At 36.0% G+C, this 18,509-nt stretch overlaps 1 protein-coding gene across 3 annotated transcripts in view; it reads left to right on the top strand.

Annotated features, from left to right (window-relative positions):
- ACBD6 (acyl-CoA binding domain containing 6) overlaps positions 1-18,509 on the top strand; it is a 208,437-nt gene that overhangs the window by 103,953 nt on the left and 85,975 nt on the right. For 2 of the 3 annotated variants that reach the window (XM_047704719.1, XM_047704720.1), the window contains exon 6: positions 7,615-7,704. The exons of the other annotated variant lie outside the window; for it this stretch is intronic. In XM_047704719.1, coding sequence (XP_047560675.1) covers positions 7,615-7,704 — 90 coding nt within the window. The remainder of the gene's footprint in view (positions 1-7,614; positions 7,705-18,509) is intronic. 3 annotated transcript variants of the gene reach the window in all.

Genomic DNA, 18,509 nt, shown 5'->3' with positions numbered 1-18,509 from the left:
ACTACTTTAGGTATCTTATGTAAATGGAGTCGCAAGTATTTGTCCTTTGTGCCTTACTCCACTTAGCGTAACATCTTCAGATTCATCTATGTTATTGCATCTGTCAGAATTACCTTCCGTTTTAAAATAATATTACATTGTATGCATACACCACATTTTGTTTATCTGTCTTTGGACACTTGAATTACTTTCATATTTTGGCTATTATGAATAATGTTGCTATGAATGTGGGAACAAATTTTTGTTTAATTTTTTTCCAACACTTTACTATGAAAAATTTTAAGCATACAGCAAAGTTGAAAGAATTTTACAGTGAACATCTATATCCCTAGATATACCTAGATTCTATCACTAATTTTTTACTGTGCTTGCTTTATTAATATCTATCTGTCTATCTGTCCATCAGTCAGTCCTGTTTTAGATGTGTTTCAGATTATTTTGCGGACAGCACATTTCTAGCATCATATCATTTACCAGAATTCACTACTAGTTTGTTTTTTCTTTTGAGATAACAATTTACATACAGTGAAATGCCCAAATCTTAACTATACATTCAATTAATATACCTATGTAAGTGAAACTCCTGGTAAGATAGAGAACATTACTGTCACCCCAAAAAGTTCCATCCTGCCCCTTCCCAGCTGGTTCGTTCTTCTGATTCCACAAAGGTAACCATTGTTCTTATAAATTTCCTACTATACATTGGTTTTGTATGTTCTAGAACTTTATGTAAATGGAATCATAATATGTACTTTCTGTGTTTTCTTCCATTTAGCATTATGTTTTTGAGATTCATTCAGTTTGTTCTTTAAATCAGTTCTTCCTTTTTTTATATTACTAAGTAATATTCCATCATATAAATATATCATTATTTATCCATTGTCTTGTGAGGGACACCTGGGCTGTTTTCATGGCAACCTACCTTTACCTACTTTATACAGGATAAGGTAATAACTCCCCTGTTTATTTCTTCATCCTGAAGTCACTAACATTATGGCTTAGTAACTCCTTGTGAAGAAATTTTTTTTTTTTTTTAAAGATTTTATTTATTTATTTGACAGAGAGAGATCACAAGTAGACGGAGAGGCAGGCAGAAAGAGAGAGAGAGAGAGGGAAGCAGGCTCCCCGCTGAGCAGAGAGCCCGATGCGGGCCTCGATCCCAGGACCCTGAGATCATGACCTGAGCCAAAGGCAGCGGCTTAACCCACTGAGCCACCCAGGCGCCCAGAAATTTTTTTTTTTAAGTAGTAAATTTAAAATGCTTCTCAGTGCCCTGATAACTCAGCAACATCATTTCTCTTTACCTTAGGTCTTGGACAGTGAAAGAGATCAAGTAGTTGCTGATTTAAATGTGTATCACACATATTGGTATGTGGTACTCTCTTTAATGCTAGTAAATAAATATGCTAGTAAACAAACTGTCCCACAGGGAGCCACTGCCTTCCATGCTAGGTGCATCTAGACTCCTTAAACGGCCTCCCAGTCCTAATCCTGTCTTTACATTTTTGAAACAACATTGTCGGTTCTCTTTTGAGAGGGAGGTGTGAGTAGGAGGCATTCTGTAGTTCCTGGTGCTGAAGGTGATATAGTTGTCACTGTAGTCAGCCGCTCGAGCAGCAGCAGCAGCAAAGGGTAGAATATAAGGATGGATAGGATAGAGGAGACGGAGACATACGTGGAAGGTTATCAGTAGCTGAAGTCAGTCTCCATCACAATGGTCAGTTTAAACCCAGTTTTTTTACACAGAAAAATTCAAGTCAGTCTGTTTTCAGTATATTTCTTTTGCACAGAGTGGCAAGGTGACAACTCTCATAGATTTAAATATCCTAATTTTGCTGTGTTTTTGTCTACTGTACTGATGGTGTGTGCTTGTATGTGTTCTCAAAATACCATAGGAACATTAAGACTCATTTTGTAATGCATTCTCTTTTCATTTAATTTGTGGTATCAGGAGAAAATCTAGTTTTAAAAAATTCTATAGGTATAAGGACAAGTAAGTAAGTAAGGATATCAAAGGAGCATTTAAGATATTAAGACCTGCTCTGTATTTTCAGAAGGTATGAAAGTAATACCACTTAATAGGTTAGCAGCCACCCTGCACTTTCAAAGCACTTAAGAGTCATTCATCTGTCTGAGGTAGGACAGTGTATGCACTCTTGGTTAACAGATGAGAACTCTTTTTTACCCCCTGTGATTTCGCTGTATTTGAATTCCAGAATTTATCTAGATCCCTCCAAATAGTGCTTCTTAGTTTCCTTGTGGCCAAGGATTCCTTTTAATAATGGTTTTCCCCCCTAATCTCCTAAATACTTGTAGGATATTTTTTCAGGAGAGTTGTTAAAACTAGAAACAAAGAATTGTCAGCTTTTGTGATATAGTAAAAATATATTTAACTTGAAAATTTGTAGGAGATTATATCATTCATAGAAAATAAAGCAATTATATAAAAAATAGATGAACTACTTCATGAATTTGGATAGCCCTTAAGAAACTATAGTGTGTACCTAATTAATAGTTTTTCTTTTAGAGGAGAGATTATGAAATCCTGTATCCAAAATAATGTAGTAATTGCATTGTATCATTTGAGATATGTTTCTGGTTAACAAAGAGAAAAGAAAGAAAACACAGGTGTTTACTTCCTAGTTTTATCCTGAATGGTTATGAGGATAGCATCTCTGCAAGTTACTGATTATGTTATTACTTGAATAAATAATCTTGAATTAGAGCATGTTCACAGGAACTTTATAATTTGAAGTAAATAGTTACCACATTCAGACACCTGGTTGTGCTGGTCTTTCTTCATTTAAGTGTAGAACATTTTGAAAGCAAAATTCCAAAGCCTGATTTATTTTATCTTTGTTTATTTACAAGTATGTTTAATCTTGCTCTTGTTTTGAGCTTCTTAATACTGTGTAAAAATATTAATCATTAGGTGGTCTTAATGTAGATATCTTTAGCACTTCTACAGAAAGTCATTGTCAGAGAATTCATTCTAATTCAAGGTTAATTAGTGTACCATTAAAATAATGTGTTACAAAAATTAATTACATCACAGGTCAAAAAACGTATTAAAAAGCGTAGTGTTCATGTCTGATAACACATCATCCTCCTTAAAACATTGCTAGACTAGTGCTACCGCTCTGGAAAATATATCTACAGTAGAAATCAGTACTGAGGTCCAGTCATAGGTGTTTCCCCTAAAGTAAATTTTTGGCACCACATATGGGAAATTTAAAATATAACTCCCATTAACAGTAAAATGTGTTGCTTGTCTGCTTTCCCATCGCAACAGCTAAGGATTTATATTTTAGCATTAATCGGTATAACCCTATTGGGTTAAACCTAAGGAGAAATCGGGAACCTGGTTGAGAAGTAAAAATTATCTGTACATTTTGAAGTAAAAGTATTAGATATATTAATAGTATGTTTTCTTACTTAACTGTTAGGTACTTTGGTAGGTGCCCCCGTGTAAGTATATCACACATCATTTTAACTATGTAGTAATTCTTGTTAATAGTTTAACTTAATAACCATAAAATATACACTTAAAATTAGAATGAGAAAAGATAGGGACTTTGAAATCCTGATTCTTTTAATGTGAAATCTGTGAAACAGTTAAATAGAACTATAGAATATTTTATACATTGGTATTTTCCCCAAGAGTCCTATTACAATATCTGATTGTCCATATGAAGGGTTTTGGAATTTGTGCCTTAGTAACAGCAGGTCAATACACATTAGAGCTACAGAAATTTTAACATGGGAAACTCTTTTCTCCATTCAACAACACATTTTTTACTTGAGTTTTAGAACTCTCTCCATTAAAAGATATTCTTAGTGGGCTCTGAACAAAATAGTTTTGCTGCTATAACAAATTGTAAAGAATCTACCCACATTTTAAAATTTTCTGCTTTTCTTCCTCTTTGGATTTTATGTAAGCCTGTGGGAAAACATATTTATGAGTAAATAAATTGAGCAGATGGAAGAAAAAGAGAAGAATAATTTGTAGGGAAGAGATTGTCTTTGTTTCTTTCTTGTTGTTTTCTTCAAGAATAAATCCTGGTTTAATTAGTTGAACTTCTAGGTGCATGAAGAGATTCTGAAAGATAAAGAGTATAAAGTGGGTTTAGAAAAGCTATCTTGAAAAGTGCTTTTTACTTTAAAACCATCTTTGTGTCCCTGCTTATATCTTCTGAAATCTTTTCTAAAATGACATAAAGTAGGGATTTCAACTTAATGTAGAAAAGCATTCCATTCTTTAAAAATGACAACATCACTTCTACCCTCAAAAAGTAGGCTTAAACTATACACCACTCATTTCTTCAGAAAAGTCCTTGGCTTCTGGGGCATTTTTTTATTGTTTGGACCAAGTGAGCTTCTTTAATTAACTAAATCAAGATTTTCTGGAAGTGGAAAATAGAATTAACATGTTGATGGTAACTGTGAGTCTTTGGTAGACAGTGGTTAAATGTTTCATATTTAGTACTTTGACTCCTAACAGACATCTATTCTGTTTTGCAAGTGTAACATTTGAAGATAGATATTAGCAGATTTTATTAGTGTTTTTTTAGATATTTCAGAGTATAAATTTGGGATATTAACAGGCAATGCTTAGTTTCAAACTGACTTAATTCTCTTACATTGTAAGGAATATATGAGTTAATTTAGATACACTGATTGTGATTTCTACCTAAGTTTAAATACTCGTATTTTACCCGTAAGATTTCTTTCACCAGGGCACCTGGGTGGCTCAGTCATTAAGCATCTGCCTTCAGCTCAGGTCATGATCACAGGGTCTGCTCTGCGGGAAGCCTGCTTCACCCTCTCTCACTCCCTCTGCTCACGTTCCCTCTCTCTGTCAAATAAATAAAATCTTTAAAAAACTAAAAAAGATTTCTTTCACCAGAAGAAGTGAACATGATAATTTAAGAAAACTATATTTTACATTTATAAAGTACTTTAAAATTAAAAACGCATTATCTTATAGTTCATTCATTCAACAAATACTGTTGGTATTACGGCTGTCAGTATTATCCTTTTCTTCACTCTGTAGGTGAGGAATTGGATCAATCTGAAGTAAGTCACTGGGCTAGTACATAATGGATTCCAGAAGTAGAACTCAGGATTTCCAGTTGATTTAGAAAAGTCTATTCCCTTTCCTATAGAGCATTTTTAAAAATTAAAAAAAAATTTTTTAAGATTTTATTTATTTATTTGACAGAGAGAGATCACAAGTAGGCAGAGAGGTAAGGCAGAGAGAGAGGAGGAAGCAGGATCCCTGCTGAGCAGAGAGCCCGATGCAGGGCTTGATCCCAGGACCCTGAGACCATGACCTGAGCCGAAGGCAGAGGCTTAACCCACTGAGCCACCCAGGCGCCCCATCCATAGAGCATTTTATATCAACTAGTTTTAGAATAATTAACCTACAGTTTTACATATTACTTTGTCTTTCTTAAAACATTGTATCTTTTAGTATACCTACTAAAAATTACTTGAATGGCCTAAATGCTACAATCAAAAGATACTGGGTGGCAGAATGGATAAAAAAGACCCATCTATATGCTGCCTTCCAGAGACTCACTTCAGGTCTAAAGACACATACAGACTGAAAGTGAAGAGATGGAAAAACATGTACTGTAAAAGTAGAAGCAAGAAACAAGCTGGGGTAGCAATACTTATATCAGACAAAATAGACTTTAAAACAAACACTGTAGGGGCGCCTGGGTGGCTCAGATTGTTGAGCGTCTGCCTTTGGCTCAGGTCATTATCTTCAGGTCCTGGAATAGAGCCCCATGTTGGGCTTCCAGCTCAGTAGGGAATCTGCTGCTCCCTCTCCCTCTGCCTCTCCTCCTGCTTGTGTTCTCTCAGTCTCTCTCTCTCTCAAATGAATAAATAAAATCTTTAAAAAAAAAAAAACACCGTAGCAAGAAACAAAGAAGGGCATTACATAATGATAAAGAGATCAATCCAACAAGATACATTGGAGCACCTAAATATATACATAAAGAGAGAAATTGATGGTAATTCAGTAATAGTAGGGAATTTAACATCCCACTTACATCAGTGGATAAATTTAGGCAGAAAATGAATAAAGAAACACTATTGTTGGGGCGCCTGGGTGGCTCAGTGGGTTAAGCCGCTGCCTTCGGCTCAGGTCATGATCTCAGGGTCCTGGGATCGAGTCCCGCATCAGGCTCTCTGCTCAGCAGGGAGCCTGCTTCCCTCTCTCTCTCTCTCTCTGCCTGCCTCTCTGTCTACTTGTGATCTCTCTCTGTCAAATAAATAAATAAAATCTTAAAAAAAAAAAAAAAAGAAAAGAAACACTATTGTTGAGTGACACATTATACCAGATGGATATAACAGATACATACAGAACGTTCCATCCAGAAACAACAGAATTACCTAGGAATAAACTTAATCAAGGAGGTGAGAGACCTGTACTCTAAAAACTATAAAACACTGATGAAAGAAATTAAAGACAACACAAACAAATGGAAAGATATTCCCTGCTTGAAAGATATTCCCTGGATTGAAAGAACCAATACCGTTAAATTGTTCATACTGTTCAAAGCAATCTACAGATTCAGTGTAATCCCTATCAAGACACCAACAGCGTTTTTCACAGAACAAGAACAAATAATCCTAAAGTTTGTATGGAACCACAAAAGAGCCTGAATAGCCAAAGCAATCTTGAGAAAGAAAAGGCTTTAGGTATCATAATTCCAGATTTCAAGGTAACCCTATAAAGCTGTAGTCATCAAAGCAGTATGGTGTTTGCAGAAAACAGGCACATAGATGAATGGAACCTGAATGGTGCAGACACCGTGGAAAATAGTATGTAGGTTCCTTAAAAAATTAAAAATAGAAATACTTGGGGCACCTGGGTGGCCCAGTCAGTTCAGAGTCTGTCTTTGGCTCAGGTCATGATCCCAGGGTCCTAGGATTAAGCTCCACATCAGGCTCTCTGCTCAGCAAGGGAATCTGCTTCTCTCTCTTTCTCTGCCCCTCCCCCTGTTCATGCTCACTCTTGCTCTCTCTCTCTCTCTCTCAAATAAATAAATAAATAAAATCTTTAACAAAATAGAAATACTATATGATTCTACCTCCCCTCCCTCAAATACTGTAGGATCTGATAATTTCACTACTGGGTACTTACTCAAAACAAAAACACGAATTTGAAAAGATAAGTGTACCCCTCTGTCTATTGCAAAATTACATACAGTAGCCAAGATACGAAAGCAGCTTAAGTGTCTATTGATAGATAAATGGATAAAGAAGTTGTGATATAGCCGTATGTATACACAACCCCCCCACACACAAATGTGTGTACAATTGTTACGCTCTTGTAAAAAATGATGAGATTTCGCCATTTGGCAAGACAATATGAATGAACCTAGAGGATATTATGCTAAGTGAAATAAATCGGACTAATAAAGACGAACACCATATGATTGCACTCATATGTGGAATCTAAAAAATAAAATGAATAAACAAAAGAAAAGCAGAATCAGATCTATAAATACACAGATCAAACTGATGGTTGTCAGAGGGAAGTGTGTTTTACTTGGCCTCGTAACAGGAATAACAAATTCATTTCTTTTTTTGTGTTTTTAGGGCAGAGCTCTACTCCATTGGGCATGTGATCGAGGACATAAAGAACTAGTTACAGTCCTGCTACAGTATAGAGCTGATATTAACTGTCAGGTAAGACTGATGAAGAGGGGGAGCTTTTTTAAATAATGGAGGTAAAATTCACGCAACAGAAAATTCACCGTATTAACCACTTTAAAGTGTACAGTTCATTGACATTCATACAGTTAACAGTGTTGTGTGACCGTCGCATTTTCATTACCCCAGAAGGAAACCTTGTATTTGCTAAGCAGTCACCTCCTATTTCCCCCTCATCACAGACCTTGGCAACAACTAATCTGCTTTCTGTTTCGGTGGATTTGCATATTCTGTATATTTCATATAAATGGAATCTAATCAATGGCTTCTTCTTTTTTTTTTTTTTAATTTTATTTATTTATTTGACAGACAGAGATACAAGTAGGCAGAGAGGCAGGCAGAGAGAGGGGGAAGCAGGCTCCCTGCTGAGCAGAGTGCCCAATGCACGGCTTTGTCCCAGGACCCTGAGATCATGACCTGAGCCGAAGGCAGAGGCTTAACCCTCCGAGCCACCCAGGCGCCCCTAATCAGTGGCTTCTTTCACTTGGCATGATGTTTTCAAGGTTCATCCATATAGCATGTAACAGTACTTCATTCTTTTTTTATGGCTAAATACTGTACTATTGTACAGATGTACCTCATGTTGTTTATCATTTCATCAGTTGATGAGCAGTTGAGTAATTTTGTTTTTTGGCAGTTGTGACTAGTTGCTGTGAGCAATTCTTGTATGTGTTTTTGTTTGAACACTTGTTTTCTGTTTTCTTGGTTCTGTACCTAAGAGTAGACTTTTGGAGTTGTATAGTAATTTGATGTTTTTGAAAAGGAACCTCCAAACTATTTCCACAGGAATCACACCATTTTACATTCCTACCAGCAATGCATGAGGGTTCTAATTTCTCCACTGCTTTGCCAACATTTATTTTCTTTTTTAATAGGCATTATACTGGGGGCAAAGTGTTACCACATCTTGCTTGATTTTGATTTGCATTTCCTTAACAACTGGTGATGTTGGTATCTTTTCATGTACTTATTAACAAAGTCTGTATCTCCTTTGGAGAAATGTATTCAAGTCTTTCACCCCTTTTTAAATTGAGTTGTTTGTCTTTTTGTTGTTAAGATGTAACTTATGTACTTTATGTACTCTGGATAGTAGTCCATTGTCAGACACATGATTTGCAGGTATCTTCACCCTTTCTGAGAGTTCTTTTCACTTTTTGATAGTATCTTTTGGTGCACAGGTTTTTTTTGTTTTGTTTTGTTTTTTGTTTTTTAGGTTTTTAATTTTGATTTAAGTTCAGTTTATCTATTTTTTCTTTTGTTGGTTGTGCTCTTGGTGTCATACCTAAGAAACCATTGTCAAATAAATATAAGGTCATTAAGATTTACCCTTATGTTTTCTTTCCTTTTCGTTTTTATTGTAGCGAAATATACATAACATAAAATTTACCATTTTAACCATTTTTAAGTGTGCAGTTCTGTGGCATTAAGTATGTTTAAATTGTTCAGTCATCACCACCATTCATCTCCAGAACTTTTTCATCTTTCCCAACTGAAATTCTGAATTCCTAACTAACTCCCCATTCCCCCAGCTCCTGGCAACCACAATTCTACTTTACACCTTCATAATATTTTCAGGGATCATCCGTGTTGGTAGCATGTGTCAGGATCTCCTTCCTTTTTAGGGGCACCTGCCTGGGTGGCTCAGTTCATTAAGCGTCTGCCTTCAGCATGGGTCCTGATCCCAGGGACCCAGAAAGTCAAGCCCCACATCAGGCTCCCTTTGGGAGAAGTCTGCTTCTACTTCTCCCTTCGCGTCTCCCCTGCTCCTCCTCCTCCCCGGCTCGTGCTCTCTCTTGCTCACTCTCAAATAAATAAAATTTAAAATTTAAAAAATAAAATAATTTCCTTTCTTTGAAAAACTAGATAATATATCATTATATGTATATACCACATTTTGTTTATCCAAATATCCATCTCTAGACACTTGGGTTGCTTTCTCCTTTTCACTATTATGATGAATCCTCCTATGAGCATAGGTAACAACTGTTTGAGTCCTTGCTTTCACTTCTTTTTAGTGCATAACCAGAAGTAGAATTGCTTGGTCATATGGTTATTCTTTGTTGAATATTTTGAGGAATCACTATAGCATTTTCCACAGTGGCTACACCATTACACGTTCCCATCAGCCATGCACAAGTGTTCGAATTTCTTCACATCTTTACCAACACTTGTTATTTTCTGTATTTGTGATAATAGGCATCTTACTGAGTGTGAAGTGGTATCTCACTGTGGTTTTAATTTGCATTTCTCTGATGACTGATGATGTTGAACATCTTTTCATCTGTTTATTGGCCATTTGTATATCTTGTTTGTATCCTTTGCCCATTTTTAAATTGAGTTGTTTGTATTTTTAAGTTGTAGAAATTCCTTATACATTCTGAATGTCAGTCCCTTGTCTGATACATGATTTGCAAATATTTTCTCCCATCCTGTGAATTGTCTTTGACTGTATTGATAGTGTCCTTCGATGCACAGTAGTTTTAAATTTTGATGAAGTCCGCCTTACCTATTTTTTCTTTTGTTGCCTGTGCTTTTGGTATCATATGCAAGAACTCATTGCCAAGTTCAGTATTTTAAAGCTTTTTCCCCTCTGTTTAAGAGTTTTATAATTTTAGATCATATGTTAGTCTTCAACCCATCTTGAGTCAGTGTTTGTATATGGCCTATGTATATGGGGTCCAGCTTCATTTTTTTGCATATGGTAGTCTGTTTTCTCAGCATCATTTGTTGAAATGTCTTTTCCCCATTGAATGGCCTTGGAACCCTTGTCAAAAATCCTTTGATCATATATGTGAGGGTTTAGGCTTCATATCTATTCCATTGATCTTTATTTCTGTCTTTGTGCCATTACCACATTGGTTTGATTACTGTAGAGTTGTAGTAAAATTTGAAATTGGGAACTGTGAGACCTCCAACTTTCTAACCCCGAGATTAAGAGTCACATGCTTCTCTGACTGAACCAGAAAAGATTGTTTTGGCTATTCTGGGTTGCTTAATAAGATGGATTTTTTTTTTTTAATTTCTGCAAAAAAATGTCATTGGGATTTTGATAGGGATTGCTTTGAGTCTGTAGATCACTTAAGGAAGTATTGGCATCTTAACAATGTTAAGTCTTCCAGTCAGTGGGTTGTTTTTCCATTTATTGGCTTCTCTAATTTCTTTAGGCAGCATTTTGTGATTTTCAGTATAGAGTTCTTTCACCTCCTTGGTTAAGTTTATTTCTAGGTATTTTATTCTTTTTGATGCTATTTTCAGTGAAATTGTTTTCTAAATTTCCTTTTCGGATTGCTCGTTGTTAGTGGTTAGAAACACAACTGATTCTTGGATATTGATTTTGTATCCTACAACTTTGCTGAATTCGTTTATTGGTTCTTAAAGCTTTTGTGGAATCTTCTGTTTTTTTTTTTTTACACATAAGATCATTTTTGTTGTCTATAAACAGATAATTTTACATCTTCCTTTGCAATTTGGATTCCTTTTCTTTTTCCTTTTTTTTTTTAAGTAATCTGTACATCCAGCATGGGGCTCAAACTCACAATCCCAAATCAAGAGTCACATGCTGTACAAACTGAGCCAGTCAGGCGCCACAGGATTCTTGCTTGCTTGCTTGCTCTGACTAGGCATTCTAGTACTGTGTCAAATAGAAGTAATGTAAATGGGTATCCTTGTCCTGTTCTAGGTGTTTACTTTTTAATTTAGGATATTAGATATAAAATGCTTTTCTTTACGTAACATTGATTGCCATATATATCCATTCCAGTCTAGCCCTTTAGGCCTTATGAGATCACCCTGGCTCTTTTCATTAAACCTGAAATTTTTTAGTTCTAACTATACTCTCCATTTCACTCTAAATTTCTTTTTGACCTAAAAGAAATCTCTGGTTACTTTACTGATCTACCTTCTCCCATTTCAGCTCATTTTATCCATTCTCATACTATTATATTCATCCTCATCTCCATTCTTTCTGTTTTTTAACTATTACAGCCACATGGGAAAAGCCTAATTCTGATTAATCCAGTTACCTGCCATTTACACATGTACACCTAGTCTCTGGGCAAAGCTAGAAAAAAAATACAACTCATATCTGGTACGATATTATCGTAAATTATGGTGTCCATCTTTAATTTTGCCTGAAAAGTCTTAGGGTCCTTTTCATTCTCAGATTATCTCTCATTTCACAGAGAATAGGAGAAAGCTTTATCACGAACCCAGATTTCAGCCAGTAGGTCCAAAAGCATAGATCTCTTCTTCTGAGGCTATCCCTCAGACACTTCAGAGTCACGGTAGCTTCCACTGAACCTACCATCTTTTAACAGCTGCCACTGTTGGATGGTGCCTCACTGCAGTTGGCACCATCATCCAACCAGTTTTCCAGGGACCGTCCTTGATTCTCCTCTCATTTTCATACCCATTCCAGTCCTGTAGGTTCTGCCTTCTAAGTATACTTTCAAGTCTACCCACTTCTCTATTTCAACATTTCTAGTACACAAGTTCAGCAGTTCTGAACTCTATTTCTACTTCTAATCTTGATATCCTTCAGTATATTTTCCATTTTTCATCTGGAGAATCTAAGATGCTAATTTGCAAATGTTTTCTTGTTTACCTTTGTTTTTCTAAGGCATAATCTTAATTTCTGTGCCCTGGAAAGGTCTTCATGATCTTACACCGCCATTTATTTCTCAGTGAGCTCCTTGCTTGTACCCCATCCCTGCTGTGCTAAACTTCATTTTGTTGAAGGACTTGACATGCTGCTCACCTCTTGGCCTTTATATTTGCTGTTTTCTCTCTTCCTCATTCTCCTTTCTGTGCCTCAGCTTATACATCACTTCCTCCAGGAAGCCTTCCTTCGCTTGACCACTTAGACACACCCAGTAGTTTATAGCTCCCCATTCTTAAGTTCCTCAGAGATTTATTACAGTGCAATCACTTTGTATTATAATTGGCTGATTACATGTCTGTATTTTCAACACTACCATAAATAGGTACTAGAGTTTGGTTATATCACCAGTGCCTCGTATAATATCTGACATATAGTAGATGCTCAGTAATTATTGAATAAAGTAATATTGGCTTGTAAAGAAGTTGACAAATTTTAGAAAAAATAGAACTTGAGTACCAGAAAGGACCTAAGCATTTACTAGTACTTTTTGGGTGTCCTTGTTGCTTTATCGGAAGAAATACTTCTTTTCCCATTAGATACATGTGCGTACTTCTTGGGCCAGTACACTAGCTTTGCGTCATTGGTCATATCATAGCCTGCTACCACAATTTGCCTTGAAGTGTATATTTTTTTCTTTTTTTTCTTGTAGGTACTTTGTGTTTAAAAAAACCCCTCGGGGTACCTGGGTGGCTTAGTCGGTTAATATCTGCCTTCGGATCAGGTCATGATCCCAGGCTCCTGAGATGGAGCCCTGAATTGGGCTCCCTGCTCAGCAGGGAACCTGCTTCTCCCTTTGCCTGCCACTCCACTGCTTGTGCTCTCTCTGTCAAATAAATAAATAAAATCTTTAAAAAAAAAAATGCAAAAGACTCGTTTTTTTTATTTATTTATAATTTATTTGACAGACAGAGATCACAAGTAGGCAGAGAGGCAGGCGGGAGTGCGGGGAGGGAAGCAGGCTCCCCGCCGAGCAGAGAGCCTGATGTGAGGCCCAATCCCAGGACCCAGGATCATGACTCAAGCCCAAGGCAGAGGCTTTAACCCACTGAGCCACCCAGGTGCCCCAAAAGACTAATTTTTAAAAACTTCCTCGTCATTGTTTCCCAGCCACCCAGTTCCCTCTTCTGGAGACAGATCTCTTACTAACCAGTATATATCCATGCAGGATATGTTTTATATATATATATATATATATATATATATATATATATATATATATATATATATATATTTATATGCACACACACATACATATATATATATATGCATGTACTGTAGCAATATGATGCAAACTACATACACCATTCTATATAACTTGCTTTATCTCAGAGATTGTTCGATATCAGTACTGATAGTGCTGCCTTACTCTTCTTAATGTCTGCATAATATTCCTTTTTAGAGATGTATCATAATTTATTTAACTTGAGCAATGTGTTGGGCATCCTTTCCTGTAACCAAGAACCATCTGTATTTCATTTTCTGTGAAGCATCTGCTCATATGTTTTGCTCAGTTTCCCATTGATGTTTTCTTCTTAATTTAGAGGAACTTTTTTTTTTTTAAGATTTTATTTATTTATTTGACAGAGAGAGACACAGCAAGAGAGGGAACACAGGCAGGGGGAGTGGGAGAGGAAGAAGGAGCTTCCCGCTGAGCAGGAAACCTGGTAGGCGCTCAATCCCAGGACCCTGAGATGATGACCAGAGCAGAAGGCAGATGCCTAACAACTGATACCCACCCCGGGCGTCCCTAGAGGAACTTTTATATTAAGGAAAATTAGCACTTTGTGATAAAAATATTCAAGTTTCCCCCCCATGTTTCCTTCTTGTTACTATGATCATTTCATGGTTTCCTTGATCCATGTAGAATTAATTTGTGTCACATGTATGTAATATTTTATTTTTTATCCAGATGGTGCCAGCTTTATTTTTGTATGGATGATTAATCATTTGTTCAGTAATGTTTATTGAATAATCTTTACTGATTGGAAGTATCTTTCTTTTTTCCATATTCTCACTTCCTCTGTATATTTCAGTGTATTTCTGGTGCTGTTTCCTATTCCATTGCTCTGTTTTTCCATTCATGTACTTGTGCTATGATGTTTTAAGGATGATAGCTTCAAAATATTTTTTAATATCTGGTAGGATATGTTTCTTCACTACTTATTGAGAAATTTTCTTGTGATTTTTTACTTGATTATTTTTCTTTATGAATTTTAAATCATGTTTCCATCCCTTGCTTCTCCTATCCACTACCATAAAGTTAAGTAAGTTAAAAAAATGAAGTATTGGTACACTCGTGTCTTTTATTTGGCTTGTGTTGTTAGGGGGTATTTTGGAGGGAAATGTTCCCAAGTTAGCAATAGTCTGAGGTTTTTGTCAAGGTTTTTCTTGTATTATGTTTGGTTAATATAATAAGACAAACAATCCAAAAACCACCTTGTGTGGCCTTATGGAATACTCTTTACAGATCTCCAGCTTTAATGCAAAGTAGAAGTTCCGTCTAGGCTTTTGGATGGATATTTAGGACTATGTACAGGCAGTTTTCTCCTTGATGTCTTTGTATTCACAGGACTGTATCTTTATATTGCGCCTAACCTCTATTTTCCTTTGCTATTGACAATCCTAATCCATACGACCTAGCTTCAGTTAAGGGAATGCTTGTGGCTTTGTCAGTCTGGATTGCTAACATGCTTCCAAGTCACAGAGCTTTTGGAGATGAGCTCTCAGAATAGCTTTACCCTTGTAATTTCTTCTTTGGTTTCGTTATTGAAAACTCTTTTCAAATATAGACAATACAAACATAATAAATGGAAAGAAGGGTTCATCTCCCTCATGATTCAATCTTTCTTAAACAACATTATTATTGACTGGCCTATTGGTTGCCAAAAAGGAAAATCAATTTTATTAGAACTATTTGCTTGGCCACAGATCTTGGTACTAACCCAGCAGAGACAGGCTGATGTTATCAACTATCTGAAGACTAATTTTTACCATTAGCCTGAAACAGAGTCGTAATTAGAGATATGTCAAAGTCTGCTCCGTGTTTTTCTCTCATTTTTTACCCGTCAGTATATCTCCTATGTACTTTTATTGCATTGCAATTTCTATGTTCTGTGACTGATGGAATTGGAACTTTTTATTTTATTTCTAAGGAAGATCCTTTATAGATTTCATTTGTTATCTGGAAGTATTATGGACACAGTTTTGTCTCTTCCACTGCTTGGTATTGATTTTTAGTTCAACTCTGGAAGTTAGGTTCTTAACCATATTTGAAATTAGGATATGGGGTTAAATACCCACACACACACCCCACAGACCTCTTGAGTAATTTTGGTCTTTGAAGCCCTGGAGAAAGATTAAAACTACTCCCAAAGCGCACTGAATGTATTTGAGTGCTGAAGATTTACTACGAGGTTTTCTCAGATTTACTGTAAAGTAATGTTAAGGAACTCAGCAGAGTTGAGGGGAGAAGTGGGAGCATCTGTGGTGTTAGGTGTTTACACGGTGTACTAGGTGTTAATGCAGTTCAAGTGGAAAATATTTTGAGTTGTACTGAAATGTTTGAGACTTGGTGATTTATAAATTACATAAACTTATGATTTACGTAATGGCAGAGAGCACCATGCCCTCTCCGTAAATGCCTCGGTGACTATGTGTTGTAAAAGATTTCAAAAACATGAGATTTTGGGGTGCCTGCGTTGCTCAGATGGTTGAGCAACTGCCTTTGGCTCAGCTCGTGATCTCAGGGTCCTGGGATCGAGCCCCACATTGGGCTCCCTGTTCGGCGGGGAGTCTGTCTCTCCCTCCCTCTCTGCCACTCCTCTTGCTTGTGCTCTCACTCTCTGTCAAATAAATTTTTTTTAAAAATTAAAAAGAAAAAAAAAAGATGTTAACTAAAGTTATTTTGGTGATCATTTCACAGTATATACAAATATTGAACCATTATGTTGTATATCCGAAACTAATATAATGTTGTCTGTCAGTTACATCCCAGTTTAAAAAAAAAAAGGGTACTATGAAATGAACGAATAAATGAATGAATCTGAAAAAAAGAAAAATTCTATCTTTGTAGTATGAAATTCTATCTCCTCTTATGTAGTTTTGTGAAATAAATAGAAAATGTATTTTTTAAAGAAGTATAGCAGTAATGACAAGTCTAGATTTCACTAGGGTGTTATGGGGCTTAAATTAAGCACAGTAGCCTCTCCACCTCAAATTATCTGGCTGCTCCTGACCAAGTCTACTCCTTCTCCCCAAGTCCACCAAGAATATTACTGCCAACAGAGACTTCTCGAGACTGCTGTTCATTATGTCACTGACCCTCAAACTCTCTATGACTGCATTGCGCATAAAACAAATTCTAAACTTTCTAGATCTGAATTCAGAGTTCTTCATTATCTGAAAAAAAGACAGAAAACAAACAAAGAAACCAAGTCATGAGAAAAGTATAAAGCAGTAAGTTAAACTATCAATAATTCTATTATGTGTATGGGTTGGGGGAGGGGTAAACTATAAAACAGTTTTTTGTTTTTACTCTGTACTAAGCATTTTATGTGTTTTGTCTCTTTTAGTCATTGCATCAGTCCTGTAATGTAGGTGTATTGTTACCTGCATTTTACTGGTGAAGAAACAGGAGTTTGGGAAGTCCTAGAGCTAATAAATGACAAAGTTTAGATTTGAACATGTCATTCTGACTCTAAAGAAAGCCCAAACTCTTAACCACTCCACTGTAAAGCTTGAGTACATTTTATGCTCATCTTTATTTTCTCTGCTTACACATATATAACATATTTTAAAGCTATTCGGTTTGGGGCACCTGGCTGGCTCAGTGGTAGAACATGCAACTCTTGACCTTGGGGTCATGAGTTCGAGCCCCATGTTGAGTGTAGAGATTACTTAAAAAAAATAAATAAAAATAGAAATTATAAAAAGATATACTTGGTAAGTATTATACTAGCTTTTCTTTATTATTTAAAAGAATTGACATATAAAATACATTTAGTGAGATACATACAGTACAAAATTCTTAAGGACACAACTTAATACACACACACACACCACTAGTGGGTTTCTTTCCTTAAGCAGCTTCCTATCAATAACAATCCTCCCACTCCCACTCTGAGGGAACTATTATTCTGACTTTTATTGCCATCAACTAATTCTACCTCTTCTTGTAATTCAAATACTTGTAAGATATATATTATTTTGGATCAGGTTTACTATGCTCAATATAACACGTGCTCCACATAACATACATACATCTTGTTACATATGTCATTTGTTCTTTATTGCATTATAATTTTTTTTATCATGTGCATGCATATACCACAATTTATTCTCCTGTTGATGGACATAGTTTTTTTAGTTTTTGCTCTTCAGTTTAATGAATATTGGCTATTATGAATAAAGTGGCTATAAACATTTTACATGGGCGTATAGACATATGTTTTCATTTCTCTTGGGTATATACTTGGTGGAATTGCTGGATCGTACGGTACCTCTGTGTTTAACTTTCTAAGGAACTACTTATGGTTTTAAGAGAGACCGCCCCATTTTACGGTCCCACTAGCAATGCATGAAAGTTCAGTTTTTCCACATCCTTGTCAGCATAGCCATTTTAGCATATTTTACTGTGGTTTTGATTGTCATTGTCCTAATTGTTAAAGACGTTGAGGATCTTTTCCTCAGCTTATTCGCCACTTTTGTATGGTCTTTGAAAGGTAAATGTCTTTTCAGATCCTATGCCCACTTTTTCTTTTTTAATTGGGTGAAAAAAAGGCCACAGAAAGCACAATAAGGTTTTTTGTAGAAACAAAATCTATTGAGGGATATCATGGACTCAGGGCCAGCCCTTTTGAAGTGAATCATCATTTGTGTCTCTTGTTTCCATCCTCTCTTTTGAGATATTAATCTGGGTGAAATCGCTTTGAAAGGACCAATAGTGGTAACCTCAAAGGGAAAATACGTCATAACAGAAGCCTGAAGGGTGTGAGTACAAGGGAGTAGGTTGGGGACCTTGCTTAGGTGATGGTATTAGTAGTAGGATAAATGAAGTAACTGACTGAATCAGACCTTTTATTTTGTTTTTGGCCGTTTTCTTTTAATCTCCCTAAATTCTCTA

The sequence above is a fragment of the Lutra lutra genome, chromosome 15, assembly GCF_902655055.1.
Source record: "Lutra lutra chromosome 15, mLutLut1.2, whole genome shotgun sequence".
Classification (NCBI taxonomy): domain Eukaryota; kingdom Metazoa; phylum Chordata; class Mammalia; order Carnivora; family Mustelidae; genus Lutra; species Lutra lutra.
Note: the sequence above shows the minus strand (reverse complement) of the source record. Positions and strands in the feature narration are given on the sequence as shown.